Here is a 25,292-nt window from a genome sequence, read left to right as displayed (position 1 = left end):
ATAGGTACTAAACTTTATGCATGGGCTGCCCCGTGGCCGAGTGGTCAAGTCTGTGCACTCCGCTTCGGTGGCCCAGGGTTTCGCCAGTTGGGATTCCGGGCACAGACCTGGTGCCGCTTATCAGGCTGTGCTGAGGTGGCATCCCACACAGCACAACCAGAAGGACCTACAACTAGAAGATACAACTATGTACTGGCGGGCTATGGGGAGAAGAAGAAGGGAAAAAAAGATGAGCTACAAAGGTTAGCTCAGAGCCAACCTTAAAAAAAAAAAAAAACTTTATGTATTTTAAGACAGTTCAAAAAAATTTGGGGCTGGCCCCATGGTGCAGTGGTTAAGTTCGCACACTGCTTCAGTGGCCCAGGGTTTGCCGGTTCAGACGCTGGGCATGGACCTACACATAGCTCACTGTGCTATGGTGGCGTCCCACACTGTAGAACTAGAATGACTTACAACTAGGATATGCAACTATGTGCTGGGGCTTTGGGAAGGGAAAAAAAAAAAGAGGAAGATTGGAAACAGAAGATGGCTAAGGGCCAATCGTCCTCACCAAAAAGAAAGACAGAAAAAAACCTGACAACTATTAATTCATTCACTAAGTATTTATTTATCACCTAACTATATGTTAGGCAATGTTACTAGACACTAGGGCTGCAAAAAGGTATGTAAAAGACTATCTTCCTTCCCTAAGCGTACAGTCCATAAGAGTAATCAAAAACTCACAAAAACAGTAGAATTACATCTGTGAAAAGCACTACACAGAGGTGCAATGAATTGGACCTAGTCAGGAAGAGACCACAAGAGGCTTTCCTGGTGCCAAACACAAGAAAATGAAAGTACGCACTGTGGCTGAGCATAGAGAATAAGAAAAAGCATAAGGAAAGATGAGGCTGGAGAGACTGCTAAGCACCAGACTATGCAAGGTTCTGAAATTAAGGACGAATGTATATAAAACATAATTAAAATGAAGCCATTACAAGATTTTAGAGAGATGGAGGTAGATTCCGTTAAGAGACTGCAGGAGACAAGACAAAGGCAGAAGAGTGGAAAATAAAGGGAAGTAGACAAAAATCAAACAACACTTAAAAGACAAATTAAACTGTCAAAATTTGGTGCACTAGGACATAAGGGGGGGTAGGATGAGGGCAAAGGTGTGTGTCAGGAATTAATCTCCATTTCCCGGCCTTGTAAAGTAGATGCAGAGTAAGGCCATTCCCTGTCACTGCACAGAAAAGTAAAACTTCAGGGATCACATTATATCCAAGTATCGTAAAAACCATTCTATTAACCACCACCTTTTGAATGCCGAACAGGTCATGAGTTTTCCTTCCCATGCTTCAAAGGCTCATGACTCGGAACTACTTGCTCTCAAAAACTTACGCCTGAGAACTGCACGCAAGTAGGAGCGCCAGTGTGAGTGCACCAGCCCCTCTCCATCAGCTACAGTAGACTGCTAAGGTGCGGGAACAAGACTAGGGAGAAACCACCCCCAAACAAGCAGGAGCGCAGAGGGCCAACCTTGTTACTCTCCCACAACGCTCAGGAAATCTCATCAGGCTCGACCTAAAACTACTGTTTTAAGCTAACAAGTTCATACATACACCAACTACTTTCCAAATGTCTAGTGGTGAATTCAGTACGTATTTGTAGCAGAACTAAAATCAAGTCAAAAGGATTTTGTTTTTTACAAGGAAGTACAGGCAATACTACAAGTTAAACCAAGAAAATGAGTTCTTACATGAAAAGATACCAAAGGACTGGTTCCTCATATTTGATTTACCCATTTCCCTTAAAGCAAAGACACTCCAAATTGCATCATACAGTTTTGCCAATTACAGCTTATAACCCAATTTAATTTCTTTTCAACCAAATAGGTAAAAACAACATATAAATACAGATATTTTTACCGTAATATGTTCAAAAATCTACTTCAATAAATCAACTTTATAAGCAGCAAACAAGAAACTATTCCCTAATTTATTAAGGGGTTAAGACCCAAAATTCCTAATTTACTGAGGTGGTCAAACTTCCATGTCCTTTTTTTTTTCTTTTAAATCAACATACAGTTGTATATTTGAAGTTAAGGAGCTCATGTACAGAAAACTGGAGTAGCTATCAGATTTTAAAAATATACACACACAAAAATCAATGACCCCAAATTAACAGAAGTCTGAGAAAAAACTAAAGAAAGACTAAGGCAACAGCCGTGAGTAAAATGGATAAGGTGCAGTAAATGTTTCTCACTAAAGTTCAGCCATAAGGAAAAACCAGTCCCTATCTAGTACAGAAACTCTGGAAATTCAATTTGGTATTAAGCTGTCTACCTCAAGCAGACTAAGTTATAAACAGCCATGTTAAGTTAGGACTCCTGCCTTTACAGATTTTTGGTCGTTTGTTGCCAGTGTTTTGACTTACACATACACTCACACACACACAATGCAAAAAAAAGACAAGACACGGGCCCGGCCCGGTGGTGCAGCACTTAAGTTCACACACTCCACTTTGGCGGCCCGGGGTTTGCTGGTTCTGATCCTGGTGTGGACATGGCACCGCCTATCAAGCCACGCTGTGGTAGGCGTCCCACATACAAAGTAGAGGAAGATGGGCACGGATGTCAGCTCAGGGCCAGTCTTCCTCAGAAAAAAAGAGGAGGATTGGTGGCGGATGTTAGCTCAGGGCTAATCTTCCTCAAAATAAATAAATAAATAAATAAATAAATAAGGGGGAAAAAGACACAAAAGGAAATAAACCAAAAGGTAAACAGTGGATGTCATTTATACAGTTCTAAAATTTCTTCAATCAACGTTACTTTTTTTTAACTGAGAAAGCTTAGCCCTGAGCTAACATCTGTATCACTCCTCCTCTACTTTATACGTGGATCACCACCACAGCATGGCTCACGAGTGGTGCAGGTCCCTGCCTGGGGTCCGAACCCACAAACCCAGGGCACGGAAGCAGAGTGCGCAGAACTCAACCACTAGGCTATGGGACCGGCCCCAGTTAACATCCCTTTTAAACAGGCAAATAATTTTTAAAGACTCTCAGTTACAAAACCAGAAGCTGTCAATGATACTCACAGGTTGTTCCACAGACAGATTTTTCCTTCCCTTCCAGCAAGTCCCACAGGTGAATGGAGGCATGCTCATACTGCTCATTCAACCTTGTAATGATAATCAAACAGCTGATTAATCACCGTTCAGTTCTCAAAGCAACACTTAGAAGTTTCTACTATCAGACACCACTTACCTCAAGCTCATGTCCCGTACAGGGTCTGCTAACTTGTAGAACTCATCCAACAGCGACAACTCTTCTTCAGAGAGTATTGGCACTCCATTCAAACCTTGTTTCAGGTCAGTTCGCACTTCTTCATCTCCCAATTTGTCCAAAACATACTGCAGCTCAAGTACAGTTTTTAAACGTTTCTGTTCAGCTTCTTCTCTCATAAGCTGCTCCCGACGTGCCGTCTTCTTTATTGTTTTCTGAATCTGCAAAAGAATATAAATATAAGACACGAAAATGAGTTTTACAAAACTCCTTCAGTTCAATTTCAGGTCCAATGTAAATAAGACATATTTCACTCAATGAGTTGGATGTGACCCCACTACACAAAAGGATTATTCCCCACTTACAAACAGCTTAACACATCATCTGTTTCAAAGCAGTTATTAGAAATTCAGAATACATCTTTCTCTAAAAGGTATCATACTACAGAAATGTTACCGATGAAATGACATATTTGTGACTTGCTTCAAAATAGTCAAGCAGACAGGGAGCAAGGGAGGAGGTGTGGGTGACGCAGGAAGGACAGTCACCCGTGAGACAACTGCAGAAGCCGAGTGTGCATAGAAGAGGGTTCTTCATAGTCTTTCCTTTAGTTTTGAAATTTCCCATAATAAAAAGCATACAAATTGTATTTAATTAAGGCCCTGATTCAATCTAAAATATAACCCAACCAAAGCAACAATAAAAAAAAACTTACCTATATCTATGTCCTCCACAGAAAAATGGCCTAAGTTCTAACTTTAAGTACCTACTACTGACTCACAAGGAGATGCCAAAACCCACCACTGCCCTCACCCCAACAACCCACTGCTGGTGCTATAAAAGCTTGCAACAACTGAAAATAGCGACTAAAACCGACTTCTTTTATATTTGAGGATGCTGGCAGAGAAAGACAGTGGCAGTAAAAGACAGAGAAAAGCTAATTATGAAGCTATCTTTCCCACTATTCTTTCCCTCCCACTTCCCTTTTCTTCTCCAGGAGGGCTGAAGGAAGGACATCAGCCACACTCAACTCTTTCTCTTTTCTCATCATCTAGCATTAGCTCGGCATCAAAGAAAAGTCAGTCTTTTAAAGAAAGGTCAGTCTTTCCAAGATCCATGACAGTGTTTTCCTTCCTACCTTCTCCCTTCTCTCGAGCCTCACTAAGATAAATTGAGATGGAGAAAACCAAAATAAGGATGTATGAAACGTATAATAAAGGGGAGACAGGGAGGGAGACCTGGAAGGAATGATGAAGGCTGAAATACTAAGACAAATCGAGAAGGGCAGAGAGGGCAGCAGAGTAAACGGTATCTTAGCAGCAAGTGGCAAGTGTGGTACACATGAACAGAAAGAGATCTAAGCTAGGGCAGTCAAGGAAGCTTTCAAGGAGAAAGTTGCATCTGCTCCTGAGATATATGAGTGCTTTCAATTTTATGGGGCAGGGGGGTGCTATTTTAGGGTAGAAAGGTCTTTATAGGCAGCCAGAGGCAGAGAACATTATAAGAAGAGAGGCAGGAATGTGAAAAGTCAAGAAAGCAAAAGAAATAAAATAAGAAAGCCATTTTGGATGAAATGAGCAGTTCCATTAGGGAAGAATATGAAGAGTTATGTTAAAGAAGCTTTTGGATGCAAAACAAAAAAGATATTTAATAATTGCGGAAATACAACAAAGGATCAGAGTTAAATAAAAAGACCGCCAGTGAGGTTAAATGAGTGGTAAAAAGTTCCTGAAAATACTAGTGTTAAAACAGAAGCAAAGGAGGATACAAGTATTTTCATTTACACAGTGATAGATTCTATAGAAACAGATTCTATGTTAAATTGTATGTCAATACTACTTCTATGACCCACATTTTTTTTTTTAATTAGAAAAAAAGTGGGCAGAGTTCATCAATCCAGAGGTTCTGACCTCAGCTAAGTGAAACAAATCTCCAGTTGGGTGTAAATTTCCTTTACTCCACTTTGAGGGATATCATCGATATTTTCCACCTTTCACTAAATTTAATAAGCAATAATAATATTAAGTGCATGAAATACATTAATTATACATCCAATACTGTAATAAGCACAACCCTACGATGAGGTAGGCACTATTATCTCCATTTCCCAGATTAGAAAACTAGAAGCAGTGTGAGAGGCTCCCTCTCCCCACCCTCCCCTTCTTCTCTCTACCCTTCTAGTTCAGTTTCTTTGGAAACCCCTGGCTGATACTAGAATAAAGAAGTTACACAGCTCAAAGTCATACAACTATTAAGTAAAAGCAGTGGAATCAGGATTCAAACCAGGCAGTCTGGTTCCAGAATCAGAACTTTTAATCTCTATACCGCATTGCCTCTCATAGTTTTGTTTACTCATTTGACCAAATCAGAGGCAACTTAGTATCTCAATGTTGTTAGCCTTTTTCCAAATAAGCTAACAGTAATTCAGAAAGATATTAACTTTCTGGTCTCAACTTTCAAAAAATTATTTGACTTTGCTTGTATTTAACTTTTTGTCCTGTTCCCAATGGATTGTCACAGCAAAAGATATTTGGGAAAAACGCACCACTCTGTTGGATCAAGGGTTGACACAAGAGCAAGGTTCAGTTTGCCACATCCCTTAAGACCCTTAACAGAGAGGTTAGTTAGCAATATATGAACAAGTCTCTTTATTTTTTGATAGTCAATGGAATTTTAGGAACATCATTAGACATAAAGGAACACATAGAAAATAAATGCATACCACATTTATGTCTATTTGCACAGCTAATTTTTTAAACCAATGAGATCTTTAGGGTAACTACTATACATGTTTGTCATATCCAAAACTCAGTCCTTTTAAAAGGTATCTTTCAGCTATTACATTAAACTCTACAGAATTGGAAAGCATCTTAAATACAACTGGATCCAACCCTCTCACCCTGCAGAGAACTTATCAATGGCTACGCAAGGACTAAAACCCAAAAAACCAAGATTTTCTGCATGCCTTATTTTTGAAATTTCACAAACATGTACACTGTCTTTTACTTACATCCTGACTCAACGCCATGAAACTCCTCTGCAATTCTTTCGCAAACTCCAAGTTATTTGTGACTTCCTGGTACTTAGACACAGCATCCTAAAATAAGAAAGACAGAACCCAACTTTACTGGAGACACAAGGAAGCACAAAATTAATTTTATTATTAAAAACAGCAGCATAAAATCTGTAATAAAAATGTAGTATCGTTACCAGCTGATCCTGATTAAGCCTTTCTCCTTTGTTCATTCGCTCTTGGTAATCATCGAGCTTGCCCTAAAAGAAAGAATTATATTCCATTTTGAAAGTGCATACCAGCTTAACCATGCTAAATAACAAAACCCACAAGTCCTCTAAGTTTCTCTCACATCTTGCCTTAAATAGACTTTTTAGATATACTCCAGTTTAAGTTAGTACATAAAACAACTTAGTTAAAATTAATAGTGAGCTAAAAAATGAATTTAAATACTCGAATGATACCAAATATTTATAAGCCAGTGACACAACATTACTTATTCTTTAGGTTTCTCCAAAAAGCTATCCATCAGATGGCCCAGGCATACGGTTCCTACCCATGTGGGTGAGGGCCACAATTTGGTTAGGATCCTGCTTATACCCAAGTGAGCATATCAAACATTTTATAACATGTTAAAATTTGTCACTCCCTCCCTTCCCCCTACCAAAGAATGCATGTGAATCAGTGATATAAAAAGAGTGTATTTTTCCTGAATAAACCCATGTGCGTACTGTCTTTGACGTGCCTCATCCCTTTCTCCTGAACAAGCTGATATTCAATACTTCAAGCTATCACACTACCTATGGTGATTCTTCTCACAGATGGAATTAAATGTGTGAGAGTAGGGGTAGAAAATTAACCTCTGGTTTAAGGTGATTTTTTTTTTTTGCCAAGATGAAAACGTTGGAAGTTTCCTCAGCTACTACTATTAGATAAGAATTCCCAAAAAAGATATTCAGGTAATGCAACATGGTCAAGAATTCAGTTATTGTTTTCAGGGTCAGAGGAGAAGGAATAAGTAGAAATCTAAATTAACGGGGAAATTTTAAATAATCACAATAATTATGAACATACATAAGTTTCTCACCCTTAGTAATAAAAAAAATTAGCCAAGAAACAAAAGACAAAGTAAGGTTCTAATAAAACGCGTTCAGAGACACAGAAACAAGTTTAAAAGCAATGTTAATAAGTTGGTTTAGGTCAGATGATCCATTTTCTGTGTACCAGAAACATTAGTCAACTTGCGTAACTATTCTATCCTAAATTTAAAAGCCTATCACAATTCATTAGTTCTACTGGAGGTAAATAAACCAAGATAATCATTAAAACATTAAAGGCTGACAAAGTATCCAATTTTCTTCTTAGTGAACTACTTCACACGATCAATTAAGCCTCCAGCTAAACAGGTATAAAATTCAGCCCACTGGTTGAAAAGTAAGTTTTTACACTCATCTGGCAGGACGAACCCCCGGTGCAGAAGATGTGCTTAACTGCCTCAGAACACTCTGAGGAAGGACAGACAGTTCGTTCACTTTTTTAAAAGGGTAGGCTACTTTTCTTTTAAGAAACAAAAAAACTAAAGATTTGCTTTTAATTACAACTTAGGATACAATAATAGTATTAGAGTCAGAATTCCTCCTACATTTACAGATAGTAAAAGATATATAAACACAAGGAGGGCCTAAAATTTAGTGCTAGTACAGTCAAAAGTCTGAACTAGCTACCAGGCAAAAGAAAAACTGCTATTAGCTTATAGCGGGCATTTATTACCTTCCCTTTTTATGGTATTGTACATTTTTCAAGGACATTATTGCTAAAGCTAGAAAATAATACACACTGAGCATACTACATATCCCTTATAGGATGGAGTCTTATATACCTAGCTTAACTTTATCATTTAATGTCTTGAAAACTTAAAAGATATGATAATCAAAATGGATGTCAAATTAAATTCCTAAAAAATGCCTATATATATATATATGTATATATAAAAAAAAAAATGAAGATTTTTTTAAATGTTAAGAATGGTACCTGAGTGGCAGAATTATAAGTGGAACTTTGTTCCTTTTATTTTGTACACTTAGATATTCTGAAATGAACATATATAGTTGATATAATAAAAAATTAAAATTTCATGCTATATAAAAGACGTTAAGATTGACATATTTCAGCATATTGTCAGGACTTTCACCTATAGTAATCCTAGAGTATGAATCTATACCACCCTATGGTAGGACAAGCTATCTTACAGTAAAAAAGCTCCAATTTTCTACACGGTAACAAAATCAGTATTCATCCAACCCAACATGCACAGCAGATGACACTTTCCAAAGGTGGTCCATCATCCACAGTCCTACATGCCGCTCTACATGTGACTCTCGCACCCCCCACAAAGAACCAGTCCAATTCCCCTGCCACTGTATCGAGTGGGCTTTAACCAATGAAGCACAGTAGAAGGGATCCTGTTTGACTTCCAAGGCTAAGTCAAGACAGCAGTGCATCTCTGCTGTGCCTGCTGGGCACTAAAAGCACTTCTACTGGGAGCCCTGAGACATCATCTAAGAAGTCCAATAACCCTGAGGTTGCCATGCTACAAGGAAGCCAATCCATGGAGAGACATCTTATATAAGAATGCTGGTCAGTAATTCCAGTGTTACAGTCATCCTAGCCCAGGCATCAGACTCGTGAGTGAACAAGCCTTAGTCTTCCTCGCTGAGGCCCCAGGCATCACGAAGCTAAGATGCCAACGCCACTGTGTGCCCTGGCTGAACCCCTGACAGGCAGAATCCACCTGCATAAAAAAATCATCCAAGTTTCGGAGCAATCTGTCACACAGCAGTTAACTGGAACAAGGTTAAAAGGAAAATGAAGAGAAAGCAGCTACTTTGTGAAGCTCAGCTTCATAGTACACATCTTCAGGGAATACTGTCACCAAAACGTGTGCAGAAAGACCTCTGTGCAGCCAAAATAAAGATTTACGCATTTTATTAAAACACACATCTCATTAACTTTGATTTTATATTACTGTAACATGTTTCTAGTTTTTCAATCCATAATAACTTAAGAGCTATGACTTTTAAAGGGAGGAGTGCTACTAACCCAAGAAACGACAGCTTACTCTGAGGGAAGAAATGTGTAAGAAAGTCACGATGTAACTGAAAAATCTCAAAGATCTTTAAACAGGGGATTTTCAAAAAGCAGACCAAAGTTCCAGTTAGCTGAATTAACACATCTATATGGATCCAATCAAAAAATATAGTTAATCAGGGGCCAGCCTGGTGGTGCAGTGGTTAAGTTCGCATGTTCCGCTTCAGCTGCCAGGGGTTTGCCAGTTGGGATCCCAGGAGCGGACATGGCACCACTCATGAAGCCATGCTGTGGTAGGCATCCCACATATAAAGCAGAGGAAGATGGGCACGGATGTTAGCTCAGGGCCAGCCTTCCTGAGCAAAAAGAGGAGGATTGGCAGAATGGAAACTACAGGTCTTTTTTTTTTTTTTTTTTTTTTAATTTTTCCTTCTTTTAGACCCTGAAGCATCCCCGGTACACAGTTGTGTGTTTTAGTTGTGGATTCTTCTAGCTGTGGCATGTGGGACGCCAGATCAGCCACGACTTGATGAGTGGTGCTAGGTCCACGCCCAGGATCCAAACTAGCAAAAACCCTGGGCCGCCGAAGCAGAGCATGTGAACTTAACCACTCGGCCACGTGGCCCCCCCCACAGGTCTTTTCTGAAACGTTGTTCTAACCATAAGACAACACAAGTTTCGTCCTAAGTTTACACTTGTTCCTCTAAAGCTGTTAACCCTTTCTACACTACTGTCATAAATATCCTACCCCCTATCCTTGCCCAGGCTTCAGACAAGCAAGATCCTGGGTCTGCTCAAAGTTCCTAACAGCCCTCATTTGAGGAAATATCAAAACTTACTAATAAATGACTGCAGAATGACAATTAAAAAAAACTGTTCTACAATGAAGGGCATTAGCTTTTTCTATATCAGTATAATACAGGATCTCCAGGCTGCTTGGGCGAACAGGACCATCATCGTGGAATCTAAACTGAAGGGACTACTATATACATGTATATGATATATATAATATATAGAATCAGATCTCTACATAGAAGAGACCCTATGTTGGTCTAAGTCAGTGCTTCTCAAAGTGTGGTCCCCAAACCAGCAATATCAGCATCACCTAGGAACTTGCTAGAAATGTGAATTCTCAGGCACCACCCCAGAACTACTGAATCAGAGACTCTGGGGATGGGACCAAGCAGTCTGTGTTTTAATTGAGTCCTGAGTGATTTGGATGCTTGCTTAAAGTTTGAGAAACACTCACCTAGATCAAAAACACTGTAATTCCCTTGCAACAGTGAGTCCAGTAGAATGTAAAAATAAATTATTCTGAATCAAACACGATACAAATTGTGACCCCAGAAACCATGATATGGCAGCCTCAATCTGGAAATAGGTTGCTTACAATTTCAGCTTTTAACAACTTAGAACCCTTGCTGGATGGCAGTTCTCTGGACCAGTCTATGAATCTATTCACCCAGTAATCGTGTGCATAAGGTCCATTTACGGCCTCAACAGTGAAGGGCCAGCGCCTTCCGTCCACAAGCAGCACTTCTAGGAAACCCTGCACTGCTAGCCAAAGCTCCGAAAGCCGGGACTTCACAGATAAACTCAGGAGCAGACACCAAAATTTGCACTACAAATAGAAAGCCTCTCAGGACAATCAATAGGTCTAACTTTCTACTTTTCAAAAGGAGGGAAGCTTTCGGAGATAAGGAAAAAGATGTGGATTTGCGCTGAATCCCAGCAGTACTACAATTTGCCTAACCTTTGAAAGAACAGACAACTCAGAGACAAATGACACTAGCTTAACTGCCTTCATTCCTATTGTCACATCCTATTCAAATTGCTTAAATTAAGTCCAAATAGGAAAAATTACCCATGTGGGGTTAAAATGTGCAGCATGAATTAATCAATATATAAATAAGGACTTGTTTATCACACTGACTGATCCAATATTAACTCCAAGAAAGACAGAGAGGCAAAGATAGGAGCAAAAAGGGCTCCAAACACAGCTTTTTTCTTCCCTAGGCTACAACAAGGCTGCCCAACACACAGCAGCAGTAAAGACAAATTGGCCAACTACTCATATCATCCACGTGACTATTTTTTTCTGGAGAATGGAGCTGTTTTCCTAGCATAAAAAGATATCTTCATCAAAAGCCTACCACAATATCAATTAAAAAAAACCTGCCCTCTTAGATTCTATCTTGAAATACCTATCTTGAAATTCTATTTAGGTTTCCTTTTTCAACTACTGAGTGTCCCGAGTATACTAAAAATTCATTTATAGCACCACATGAGCAAGATGAAAACCAGGCCATTTCTCAGACCCAGAGTCTCTGAAGGGACATCATGGGATAGAGCTGCGACTACCCCCAGTAAGCATCCAGACTACAGTCACTTGGTACTGAGAAATACTGACTCCAACCAGTGCTGCCCAGTCCCACTCATCTCCTGTTTTTCTGTTGCTTAGAAGAGTTGACAGTAAGCACTCTGTGACAGACATTCAAATTTAAAGTATCTTACCTAATCCTATCAGGGAGGCACTATTATGAATCATATTTCACCTAACTGGAAACTGAAAGACAGGGCAATCAGATAACTTGCCAAAGGTCATAAATCCCAGAAAAATCATTTGTGCCTCAATACCTCCCCACTTTACAAGGCCACACTGGATTCCAGCCGTTGCTGCATTTCATTTCTGCCCCGCTGCTGTGTGTTCCTCTTTCCTTTCTGCAGAGTATTACGACATTGCTCAATCACAGCACACCCAGATCTTCCCTGCTTCCTAAAGGTGTCTGCACCACCACCAAAGTTCCTCTATTAAAATGCTTTCTAAAAAGTCAGGACAGTGCAGAAGGGTGCCAGAAGATGAAGATCCAAAATAGCTGTCCTGAGCTGTCCTTCCTTACTGTTCTATCCAAATTCTATAAACAAACCGAAGAAAATATTTTTTAAATTATACCATTAAAAAGATATAGCAAAAGAGACGAGAGACTTCAAAAAACCAAAAATTACTCAACTAGACAATTCTAAGTAGTCAAAGAAAAAAGATTAGGAGGAGACAACAACTGAAAAAACTAATTTGGCTATCCGGGAACTATGTAACTCCTGGTCACAATTAAGAAAATGATCTCCAAACTGGGACAGAATACTTAAAAATGAAGCCTAAAATATCAAAAGTACTAACAGCTCCTAGCTATACTTTATTTTATGTCTTCAGGCCAAATAAATCACTTTTACCGTACTGAAAAATCCTTCAGAAAGACAAACAAAAACAAAAGATAAAGATTTCTTTTCCTCTCAAGTTTCTGTAATCTTCAGTGGCCTTTCTAGATATCCTTTCAAGTCCGCAATCCCTACATTCTCTGTTCATTGCATAGAAACACCAGTTCTGACTTTGCCCACATAGTGGTAGGCAGCTGACTGTCTCCATGCACCCTCTACCAACTGAACTGAGAATTAGTTGCTAGTAAAACTCAGAGAAGATAAGAAAGATAATAAGAAACAAAGGTTTCCTAATTTTTAAAAGGAGGGTAGAGAGAACATATAGTACCATCCATAAATGATGTCTAAAAGCTATCTTCAAATGCTGGAAGCCTTCTCACATAGCAGAAATCCGAGTTATTCCAGAAAACAAAATAAGTACTAAATAGTGGGAGTGGAAGTGAGCATAACTCTAACATCAAGAACTTAAGAGGTGACAAAAAATGAAATACTTTCATTGAAAAATGAGCAGTACACCAGGCCCTAGAAGAATGATTAAAGCAGCTGAATAAATACCTGTCAAGAATGCAGGATTTCTGAACACTAACAATAGTAAAAGGAAGCTAAAGATGTTATCTAAGATCCCATTATAAGATAATTTTTCAAGCAGACACAAGTAACCAGGAGTTTAATTTGACAAGACTTTTGTCCTACTCAAAAGCAAAAGATAGGAGATAATCCTGTAAAAAAAAAAAAAACCTTATTCCTTGTCCATGGCTGTAATTATGCAGGTAAGTCCAAATGACTGAAGCAGCTGACAGCAGTAGGAAAATGAAAAAACATCATGTTAAAGAGTTCCAGCATCATCTATTTTGAGTTATATTCTTTGTGTGTGTGTGCTGAAGAAGACTGGCCCTGAGCTAACATCTGCTGCCCAGATTCCTCTCTTTGTCTACGGAAGATTTGCTTGGAGCTAACATCTGTACCAGTCTTCCTCTATGTTGTATGTGGGTCACCGCCACAGCATGGCCACCAACAAGCTGTATAGGTTCACACCCGGGAACAAACCCAGGCCGGGAAAGCCAGTGTGCCAAACTTCACCACTAGGTCATGGCAGGACCCCCGAATTATATTCTTAAAAAAGACTAAAGCTTGTGCGTTTGAAAAACAAATGGTCACTGATAATCTTAATGAGTGTCTTTTAAACCGTCAGTTGCTTTAACCAAACTCCTCATTAGAATGAGTCGGAACAAGTGAATGATTTATACACTCCATTGGGAGTTCAATGTAAAAAGATGTGAATTGTAATTCACTTAAAACGGAGACCAAAAGGCTTTTCTCCAATGATTCAAGTATATTTCAGTTACTTCAATGTTCGGATAACAGTATCAAGGAAATACAATGAAATTTCTAACAATTTACAACGGTTCAAATACCAAGAATTTTCTACGTCCTCCTTCCTAAGACTATTCACAAATCTTGCTTACACTATCTAGATTTTAAAGTAAAGTTCTACTTGCCTACTCGTCAACTCTGCTCACTTAAAAAAAAATAAAATCCTTCAGGAAAAATTCCACTTCAATAAAAAACACTGCAAGTAAACAGCTCTGCTCAAAAACCATTTTTCCCCTCACAGATTTATCTATTTTAACAGAGTTTGGGTGATGAAGCTACTATCTCTATGAACGATTTAGTTGAAACAGCAAATACTTATTTAGCATACACCATTCAAACGGCACAGAATAACGTTATTAACAGTCTCTGCACCCAAGAAGCTTACTACCTATTTAAAAAACACAGTAAGGTAAGAACACGAGGCAATATAAACATGCCAAGGAAGTGAACAGACAACAGGTGGGACAGGAAGTTAGAGGAAGCAGACTGCTCCGACCCACACGGCCAAGCAGCCCACGCTCCCCTTTCCCGGGACACAGGAACTCTGCACATGCCCAACCAAGTCTCCTTCCAGTGCTTCACACTCACAGTCTGTGCAGCAAAAGCACCGGGACAGCCGGGAGCGACACAAGAGCAGGAGTCAAGCAATTTACAACTCCAGCTCAGGAGGAATTTCTCTTCTGCTACTCCTCGCATTCTTCTCTACTGCACACACACCATTCATGTCCCCAAGAAAAAGGGAGCAAGTACTAAAAAATATCCAGAAGCTTAATACAAGAATTAACATGGAAAGGCTGACACATGGAAAGGCTCCTATTTCTCTGACTGGTAAAGCTTTTCCCAAATTTTCTAGTCAATAACAGACCAAGCTTGAGTAGAGACTGGCATGTGTGCATATGGAGCTCACCCTAACATAAAGAGAATCTTCAGAGTTTGAAAGTTCAATTCATTACAACAATATGGATGTCCCAATGAAACCTGATACAATGGGACTTTACCTGTAGTACTGCTAATCTCAGGACCCCACTACCTGGACAGCCTACAAACACAATTTAACAAGGAGACATTAATAAAGATCTAACAATAAAGAAACAAAAGCTTTTTTCTTCTGCTTTCAGCTTTTTTAAAATAGAGAAACTGTAATAAAGGATTAAAGGATTTGAGGGCCAGCCTTGTGGTGCAGCAGTTGGGTTCACATGCTCTGCTTCAGCGGCCCGGGGTTCACCAGTTTCAGATCCCTGGCGGGGACCTAAGCACCACTCATGAAGCCACGCTGTGGTAGGCGTCCCACATATAAAGTAGAGGAAGATGGGCACAGACGTTAGCTCAGGGCCAGTCTTCCTCAGCAAAAAGAGGATTGGTGGCAGATGTTAGCTCAGGGCTAATCTTCCTCAAAAAAAAAAAGAAAAAGCAATTAAAGGACTTGACGTAAAAGGTATTATTTGGTTCTACAAGATAAGCTTCAACAGGAAAAATTACACTAACGTTGCAGAGCATTACAAATTCTAATCACCCCCATTAAACATTACAAGAGACCTTGGCATTCACACCCATTCCAACCCAGGTCATTTTACGTAAGCATCTCAATTTTCTCTTCTATAAAACGAATTGGACTAATTCTAAGATGGATTTAAGATCTCAAAAAATCTTAGATTTTATTGTAGTAAATATAACCTTTTCCAAGCATTTACTAATTTTTTTAACAAAACATCTTTATCTTCATCTGTTCTACATGTAAGGTAGGAAATTAATTACATAAAATTATAACAAATGGTTTCCTTAATCTCTAAGTCATACAAAATGTATTCTGATAGAAATATGTGCCACATGAGAATTATCCTAGAGTAGAATAATGAGGCAAGGTTCAAACAATCCATTCTCATTATAATACTTAGGATTCTATTCTGATCCCAGAAAAAGGTACCTGTGTTATCACGAGGATATTCACATCTTTTTCTTTTTAAATTCAAATTTTAAATACTTTGCTACATCTCTCCCCCCCCTACACCCCACACTAAGGCAGGCAGAGGGAAAAAAATTAAAGCATTATAAATGCTTTTTTCCCTGTGACGAGGTGAACACAAAACAAAGTAATCTTGCACTCTGCATTGCAGAGGGATAGTTCATGTAACCAATAGAGAAGGCAGCACATCAGAGATCTTAACGGTCAAGAAAAACTTCAGATGTTAGCCCTAAGAAACATTTTACTTATAAACAATGTTTTTATTTCAAAATACTTAAAAGAAATTCTGCAATGAAAATTCTAACTGGAAGCACACTGCAATGCTCTGGAAAGAAACATTATCCTTTTTCAGAATAATGCTAACAGTAATGATATAAAGAAAAAACTTTAGGGAGCAGTATGAAAAATAGTAGACTTTGGTCATCATTTCTGGTCACATATTGGTTAAAAAGCTGTCAGGCTGTTTTGAAAGAGAACACTGGTTAATCTTTCACCTACCGCAGTCACTAGTGTCTAACCCTAGTGTATTTACAAAGAATCTAACAATTTTAAATGTCATCTATTAAAACACCCTTTCTTCTACATCAAAACCGATTATATCTTACCATATAAATAAGCTCCCTCTTCAGTTAAAATTAAGACTTCGTTTCAAAATATCATCTTGCATAGCCTAGGGCCCAGTTCTGTACCAATGAACTGAAGAAGAAAACCAGGCAATCACTCAATTCGTCATTACTCATAAGTTTAATCAGTTAAAGATTTGTTAATGGAGCTTTACACTTGATTCTTACTATACCTGTGTTTATCCTCTTTGCTAAGTGCTCATGTAATCTTTATAAGCCCAAATTTCAAAAAATACCAGGCCATTTAATTGCATTACATAATACGATCATATTTCATCAATGTGAAGCATGCATTCTCACTTTACAGATGCTTAGCTGTCCTCTAAGTGCTTGGCTTATTAGAAAATTAACAAATAACTTTGTTTCTTAAATGAAGCGCAGTAAAATTATTTCAATTCTGTGTCTCAATGTAACTGATACATACTGTAACTGATAATACATATCTAGTAGTAATTTCTGTCAGGATACTTGATTTCGGAATCCATGGAAAAAGGCATTTTGTCTGAAGACTCCCATGAACAGGTCTGAAATACAGCTCAAATATCAGTTGCTAAGTGGACTGAAGCAAAAAGAAATCCAGTTACAAATAGCTCACTTTACTCCATAAGGATTTCTAAAAAGGTTCAAAACTGATTTGTAAAGTAAATCCTATTTCAGGTGTATTAGAAATGCTCACTCCCTACTGAAAAACGACTCAAAATTAAATGTTTATACAGTAAGTCATCTAGACAGAAAAAAATTTCCATTTAAACTAGAAGCCAGATGTGCTTAGAGAAAAATTCAAATGCCTCTCAAGTTTCTCAAAAAGTAAAACTTACAGTTTTAACAGTAACTAAGACACAACGTCAGTACTGCCAATGTAACTATTTAAAAGTAGGTAGCTCAGTGTGAGTTATCAAAAAGGCTCACTTAACTGTAATTTGACCTTTCTACTACCTAGCACCCAAAACACTAAGACAGAAAAAAAATATGAAAATACATTTGCTACTTTGTGTAGTTTGTTAAATCTCCATTATTACAAGGGAATTTTTCAGTACTTACTAGTCTAGTCTACCATCTTCGTAATAATTACATGACTTTCTCCTCTACGATGGGGGGGCAGGGAGGCAACATATAGTAACACAACCCTATACACAGGAGAGACCCACCACGGTTCAGGCCCTAAAGGGGCTTGTAAACTACATTTCTACTTTTTTCAAATACACTCGAACACTAGAATCTAACAATCACCTCACAACTAAGCTGACTGCTAATCAATGTCTGACTTCATATTAATGCCCTTGAAAAATTACTCTTGTCATTAAAATATAAATATCCCTATTAAGATGCCTATATGTAAAATACTATATCATTAATATTTACCTTCTGATTCCTATCCTAGAAGAAAACAGAGATTTCCTAGGAATTCTGAAAATTAAATCATTCAAGCATCACCCAGATTGACAGGATTGTTTATTGCATTTAAATGTTTTAAAGATATCTAAGTCTCAATTTCAGAGTGGGAAAAACTAAATCAGATGGGCGACTCAGAACCAAAAGAGACTGGCCTTAGGGCGTGTTTATTCTATTACGTATTTGAATGTAGCTACTTTACAATTAAAATACTTTTGTTGCTTTGTTGATGTTGATAAATCTATTTCAATCATTTATAATAAACCAGACTTGCTTTTCAAAATAAAAGATGGGCAAAAAGTAGAAATCCAAGATTAGTGCATCTCTCAACTTCAAAAAAAGTCCAAGAAACTCAAGTAAAATTCCCAATACAGAAGACAGAAAAATGTTTTAAAACTCTCCTAAAATGTAAAATAAACCATTAAACAAGCAATTAAGATAATTACGGCGTAAATGTCATCAGTTTTCTTCGAGTTATCCCCCACAGCCCAAATTTTAGCCAAACAGTTACTATTTCAACCTCTTCAGTAGTACTATTCGGTGGCTGGCTAAATACTGTAAACATTCTACAGGACTTCCCCAAAATTAAGATACTATAGTAAATATATTTTACTAGAGACAGACAAGCAAAAGTTACCGTAGAAAACTTATTTTCCTTTTTAAGGTATAAGGCAAAAGCGTGCATACTAATCACACATGCAATCGCCCCAATTTTGTGCTGCTGATGCGTCTCCCTTTCCCCCCCGCACCCTCGGCTCAGGCTGCGCTCGCCGCCGAGCCCCCCGCCCCGTGCGTGTCCGCACACACACACGCACACGCGCACATACACACACGCGCGCACACACGTGTCCCCGCGAGCGGAGCCGGCGCCCAGAGCGCCCAACAAAAGGCCGGCCCGCCGCCAGGCCTCCCGGGCGACCGCGGCCGGCCGACGTCGGAGCGGAAGGGCTGCGGCGCGGCGGCTCCGGGGGGGCTGCCGGCCGCCGCCCCCGCTTTCGCTTTGTGCTCACAATGCGGCTCCGCGCGCGCCCTGCCCGCCGCCGCCATGTTCGCCGCCCCACGTGCCCGCGCCCGCGCCCGGCCGCCCCCGCCCCCACCGCCCCGCCGCGCCCGGCGCCCCCGGCCCCCTCGAGGGCCCCCCAGGGCCGGACGGCCGCCGCGGACACTCTGCTCGGGGCCGGGCCGGGCCTGCGGCTCGGGGACACCCAGACAATCGAACAAAGAGGGACCCGCAGGGGCGCCCCGCGGGCGGGGACGGGGGGCGGCCGAGGCCCCTCAGAGGGGCTGCGGGGTCCCGAAGGCGACACTGGTGCCCCGGGGCGAGGAGGGAGCCGGGCACGGAGCGGCCCCCGCGCAGGGCCAGGCTGCGGGCCTCTGCCGCCCGGGCGCCCCGGCAGGGGAGGGGGCCGCGCGCGGCTCGGGCAGGCGGCGGCACGGCGCGCCGAGGCCGAGGCCCAGGGCCGGCCGGGGCCGGTCAGCTGACGGCACGTCCGCGGGCCCGCTTTCCGGGCCGCGCGGGGCGGGAGGGGCGGGAGAGCCGGGCCCGGGCACCCCCCGCACCTTCTTCTTCTCCAGATTCCGGAGCTTCTTGTCGATCACGCCGAGGATCTGCTTCATGGCCTCCGTCTGCACGGCGCCCGTGCCGCTCGCGGGGTGCTGGGCGGCCGGCGCCGCGGCCCCGGCCCCGGCCCCGGCCCCCGCCTCGCCGCCGGAGGAGCCCGCCGCGGGGGGCGGCCCGGACGACCTGCTGCCGCTCCCGCCGTGGCTGGTGGCCGAGGGCATCTTGAGACGCGAGCGAGCCGAGGGAGAGCGGGAGGAAGGACGAGACGGCCGGTCAGGCGGCGGACGGGGCGAGACGCGGGACAAAACGCGCGGCGGGAGGGCGGCTGCGCGCGCGGCGGGGGCGGGGCGGGGGCGGCGGCGCGCGCCGCGGGGCAGGAAGGGACGGACGCGCGCCCCCGCCCGGCTCCGCGCCCGCCCGCCCGCCCCCGGCGCCCAGGCTCGCGGGGCGGGGCCTCGCCGTCCGGCCGCCAACGGCCAGCGTAACGGCCCCTGGAGGCCGCGCGGTCGCCTTCGGGGGCGGGGCGGGGCGGGGCGGGGCGGGGCGGGGGCCTGGAGAGGGCGGGGCGGGGAGGGGGGGGCGCGAGGCCGCGCGCCGCCCGCAGGGACGGACTCGCGACGGCGGCCCTCCGACCCTTGAGCGCCTCGGCCGGCGGCGATCACCGTGCGCGCGCGGAGGCCGCTGGCGGTCCCGAGGGGAGGCCGAGGGCGCCGGCGTGGCGGCGCGCTCCGCCCTGTGCGGCTGCCCCGAGAGCCGCGGCGAGGGCGGCGGGCGGGGCCGCGCGGCCGGCCGCGGGCGCAGGGGCGGGGCGGGGGCCTTCGCGGCCGCGCGGGCTGCCCGGCGCGAACGCCTGCGGGGAGGGCGGCCTCCTCGCCCGGCCCGGCCCTGCCCTGCCCCGGGGGCGGCGGCTCGGCGCAAGTCGGGCGGCCCTGGGGTGGCTGCGGGCGCGGCGTCTGGAGTTTTGAGGCAAATCAAAAGCGAGGGTCCTTCAGGCGAAGTCGCTCGACGTCCCAGCGGGGACAATAGGTGTCAAGCGGCCGGCGGGGCGGGGCGGGGCGCCCCGGGGAAGGGCCGGCGGCCGGGGGTCCCTGGGGCGCGCGCGGGGCCGGGGCCAGAGGGCTGGCCTGTTAGGAGTCCTAAAGCTCCGGACTCGTGTGAAAACAGCCTTCAGCTACCTTGAGGTGACATTTATCCAAGAGGCCTGAGCGTTACGAATTGGGCTTTCTTTTCCTTTTGTTTTAGATTTACCTAAAGGTTTTAAGTGAATGTTGAATGAAATACAAAACAGAATATTTTTTGCTCCGAGAGAATTCTTCCCGCCTTGTCATTAACCTAGGGGTAGGGTGGGTGTGGACAGTGAACAGAAAATAAACCAAGCGCTGGACAGAAATGTATAATCATTGGAAAATGCAGCGGAATGTTGTGTGAAAGCAGTAAATGACTGATGTATAATTTGAACTCCATAGAAAGGGGATTTAGAAGAAGGTGATACCAAACCCACTGTTCCTGGGGAATAAAGTGAGTGCTACTGATTGGCAACAGTGTGTCCCGCGCCTCCGGCCGCCGCCTCGTGTCCCCATCAGCTGCCAAGTCCCTTATCTAGTCGTTCAAGTATTTCTTGAGGCTCTTACTATGTGTTAGGAACTCTCTAGGGCCAGGGATTGTGAACAAATCAAAAACCTCTGTCTTCGTGGAGCTCACATTCTAAATGGGGCAAAGATAAGAGAATACACGTCAGATAGTGAAGTGGTGGAGAAGAAAACAGGATGGTCAGGAAAAGCCTGACCTGAGCCAAGCCTGAAGGAAGTGAGGAAGGAAGGCCAAGCAGCTATCTGGGAGGAAGAATTTTCCAGGTGGAAGGAGCACCGAGCGCAAGGATCTGAGATGGGAGTGTGCTTGGCGGGTTCAAGGACCAGCAAGGAGGCCACAGTGGCGAGAGCGAAGGGTAGGGTGAGGTCCAGACATGAAAGGGGGCCAGTCTTGTAAGGCCTCCGAGGCCACTGGAAGAACTTTGGCTTCCGCTGAGTGAAATGGGGAGTCACAGCACGCATAGTTTAAAGCAGAGGAGGAGTATGGTCAATCTGCGTCTTAGAGAAATCCTCTTGCTGCTCTATAAGAATTTACAGTAAGTGTGTATTAGAGGTGAGGGGAAGGGTGGGGCAAGAGCAGAAGCTGCGAGCCCAGTTAGCAGGCTGTTGAAATGTTCCAGCCCAGGGATGGTGGTGGCCAAGGTCGGGGTGTTACCGTGAAGGGAGTGACAAGTGGTTGAGTGCTTCATACACTGTGGTGGTAGAACCAAAAGGATTTGCTTATCAGTTGTGTGTTAGGTGTGGGAGAGGTCAAAGCTGACCCAAGGTGGTTCTAGACGGAAGCCCCAGAGCTATGCTGAGCACTGCACTGAACACCCGCTGAGCCGAGAGGCAGAGAGGAGGGCATGCTCCTTTAGCTGCTTGCAGCTCTTAGAGCACTCAGCCTGCCCCCTGTCGCTGTCGGAATCTCAGGCGCCACGCTCGGCCCACTGCATTTTAACAAGATCCTCGGCTAATTTGTATACACGCTGAAGTTTGAGGGGAAAAAAATCACTGCTTTATTCCTTAGAATTTGACCAATGTCTTTAAGATCACACATGAAATACTCTACCAGACAAATTTTCCCCAGACCTACAGCATCAGAAGCCTCGGGGTGGAGTCCCGCACTCTGTTTTAACATGTCCTCGGGGTGAGACTGATGGGAGCTAAAGCGTGAGAACCAATGACCGGGAGGCCCCTGATGATTCAGGTTTGAGCTGAAGAGGGCTTGTGATAAGGCGTGAGGAGGAGAGGCCACTTCTGCGTTTCCTTGGCTCATTGCACAGTAGTAGTTACCAAAGCATGAAGACTCGTGTTCAGCTAAATTAGGCTTTTCTTCAAGGAAAAAAGAAAGATTGTTGAGAGGGAGCAGGATAGATGACAACACAGACAGCAGATTCTCAGTTGGGGTCCATCTCGCAGCCGTCGGTGTATCCAGATAGGCTGGGTTATGCTGCAGTAACAGTCCTGAAAGCTCTGTGACTTCAAACAGGGATCTGCAGACTACAGTCCTAGGGCCACGTGGCCCTCCCACTGTTTTTGTAAATAAAGTTTTGTGGGACACAGCCACATCCATTCATGTACATATTTTCTATGACGACTTTCCTGCCACAGCAGAGCAGAGTTGAGTAGTCGTGACAGAGACAGCATGGTGTGCAAAACCTAAAATACTATCTCATACTTTACAGAAGTAGTTTGCCAATCCCTGGCTTAAAACATCCATCATGGCTCAGCAGGAGGGCCCTGCTCAGAGTAGTCATTCGCTAGATTCAGGCTGATGGAGAAAGCAAGCTCAAGCGTTGATGATTACCTTGCTGTAAGAAAAAAGAACCTGGGAGTAGCTCAAGTAGTAGTCAGTTAAATACTCCAGACAGGTGGGTTTGCGTCACGTGCACCCACACCTCATTGGCCAGACAGAGTCACATGATGCCAGGCAACCAAGAGATGCTGTCCTATCAGATGCCTAGTAGGAAGCTAAGTGAACCAGAAACGTTTGGGGAACATGCATTAAAGCATACATAGCTGTGGTGCGCTCACTTCCTACAATATGTCATCCCATCCCGTTTCCTTGGTGTTGTGACTTTCTTGCAATCGTTCAGGTCAGCACTTGCTCCAGGAAAACCAATGAATTTCAGGCAAAACAGTGTCTTTAGTCTGACTTCCTGCCCAGTCGAATGCCATGGTCCCAGCAATCAAAATTTGTCTATTTCCTACCTGACAAAAGGGGACTGAAGCTATATTTATGTGAATTTTTAATACTTTCCTGTCCTTTTTTTTTTTTACCTTTTTTTCTAATCCAAAACCATGCAGTGGCTTGGGGTCATTGTATCACTGAATAAATAGGAAAATTAAAGGTTTTTCCCAGAAAACAAGTGGGAGAGCAGAGTACATCTATAAATGAAAAATGCTTTCTCCAAAAACCTTGGTTTTAAGGTATAGCCAATATTAATATGTTTTAATAACAGCAATCTCCCAAGACTTCTGACGTTCACTTGTTTAATTCATGAGACCACAGCACTCTGAAGTCTCCACAGGCGAGTGAATGAATAATTGAACTACTTATCCTGATAATTGTGGCAAAATAGTTCAGCTGCTTCAACTTGAATCACCCGATAAACTAATGTCAAGTATGTTTCTAGCAAAAGAGGGGAACTTCCATCTGAATTACCTTAACCGCCTCTCTGCCAGGGTAACAGCGGGAAGCCCAGCCTAGCTGTGTACTTCACTGCTCACACAGCTAAGGCTCTTCTCTTCCGGTCGTTTTACTACAAGTCAGCAGCAGACATTTGTATCATAATTTTCCATTACTGCCTTTTTATGATAATTAATCCCATAATTGTCTGTGTGTCCATGAGCCACCATTAGACTCTGAGCTTTTAAAGGGAAGAAATCAGTTGTTTTGATTTCATCTTTGTATCCTCTGAAGTAGTAATATGCCTGGCACAAATGTTTTGTCAATAAATATTGCCTACTGTATTAACCTATCAGTCCATGCTGCCCCTTTGCCCTGTTACATTGTGGTCATCAGCTGAAGTGGCATTCTTTTCCACTTATGTTTTCTTATGTCTGCCTTTTCTTAATTGTAATATTACGCTTAGAAATACAGCTTTATATTTTGTAGAGGTAGAAAAAGTCCGGAATAGTTTTTCAGGTTTCACAAATTACTGTTATTTCTTATTGAACACTCTTAGAAGCCATGCACTACTTTTAGCATATAAGCAAACATAACTTTGAGCACAGGCGTTAAAATGCTTCATAGTTACTTATGTGAACTGTGCATTCTCTTAACTTCGTGTTTCTATTTCAGTGGTTCTCCACCTGTAGTGATTTTGCACCACCGCCAGGACGTTTGGCAATGTCTGGAGGTGTTCTTAAGTTGTCACAACTTGGCAGGGAGGTGCTCAGGCATCTAGTGGGTGGAGGCCAAGGATGCTTCCAAACATCCTGCAATGCACAGGACAGCACAGACTTATCCAGGCCAAAACGCCAATAATGCTGAAGGTGGGAAACTGTGTTCTATTTTATGAGACCAAAAAGGTATTCATTTGATTCAGCACCTTGCAAGTGACAGTAGTGAGATGACACAGGCAAAAACACACACAAAAAAAGTGTCTTTAGAAAGAAAGTGTGGAAGGATGTCACACTAAACTCTGCATCTCGGCACTGGTGCGCATTCATGGTCTTTTTCAGGCAATATATACTATATATATTCATTTCTCCCACGAATACATGCAACCCACTGTGAACAATAGTCTTCTGAGAAAAAGAATTTCCTTCAAAGTGACAACAGCTCCACAAGTTTTAGAAGGAATAAAACTTTATGTATCTCAAAGTTACATCCTGGGAGAAGCTAAGTACAGGGTAACCAGCTTATTCAGGATTGCTTCTACAGCTGGTCAGGTCTGTATTATTTCAGGAATAACTTTCACACCTGACAGTGCCACTCCCCCACATCAGGGGTTCACCCTTTAGGTGTTAATAACATTTATCCTGAGAGTCTAAGAGCTTGGTTTAAAGATCTCTTAAGCACTAACAAGCTCAATTGAAGACATGAAAAATGCTACGGAAAGGTGTCGGTCCTGTCTTACTTATTTTTTTTTTCTTGTAGAGATTTCCAGTGAGTGTAGACTTTGCAGAAGGGAGAAGTGTGGAAGCCCCACCCCACCCTGTCTCATCCTTTCTGGGGTGTTTCTCAGCGGGCCAAGGGCCACCACCTTCAACATCACCCGGG

The 25,292-nt window shown here is 42.9% G+C and overlaps 1 protein-coding gene across 35 annotated transcripts in view; it reads right to left on the bottom strand.

Moving 5' to 3' along the window:
- Positions 1-19,863, bottom strand: part of CAPRIN1 (cell cycle associated protein 1) — a 36,809-nt gene extending 16,946 nt beyond the window's left edge. The window contains exons 1-8 of one of the 35 annotated variants that reach the window (XM_070229240.1): positions 18,943-19,015; positions 17,903-17,947; positions 16,965-17,064; positions 16,523-16,613; positions 6,475-6,537; positions 6,275-6,361; positions 3,247-3,485; positions 3,078-3,160 (exon numbers count right to left, since the gene is read on the bottom strand). In XM_070229240.1, coding sequence (XP_070085341.1) covers positions 3,078-3,160; positions 3,247-3,485; positions 6,275-6,361; positions 6,475-6,537; positions 16,523-16,525 — 475 coding nt within the window. In that variant the 5' untranslated portion in view covers positions 16,526-16,613; positions 16,965-17,064; positions 17,903-17,947; positions 18,943-19,015. The other 34 variants (XM_070229231.1, XM_070229229.1, XM_070229239.1 and 31 more) reach the window with 34 other exon arrangements.
- Between the last annotated feature and the right edge of the window lie 5,429 nt (positions 19,864-25,292).

The sequence above is a fragment of the Equus caballus genome, chromosome 12 (genome assembly GCF_041296265.1).
Source record: "Equus caballus isolate H_3958 breed thoroughbred chromosome 12, TB-T2T, whole genome shotgun sequence".
NCBI classification, from domain to species: Eukaryota; Metazoa; Chordata; class Mammalia; order Perissodactyla; family Equidae; genus Equus; species Equus caballus.
Note: the sequence above shows the minus strand (reverse complement) of the source record. Positions and strands in the feature narration are given on the sequence as shown.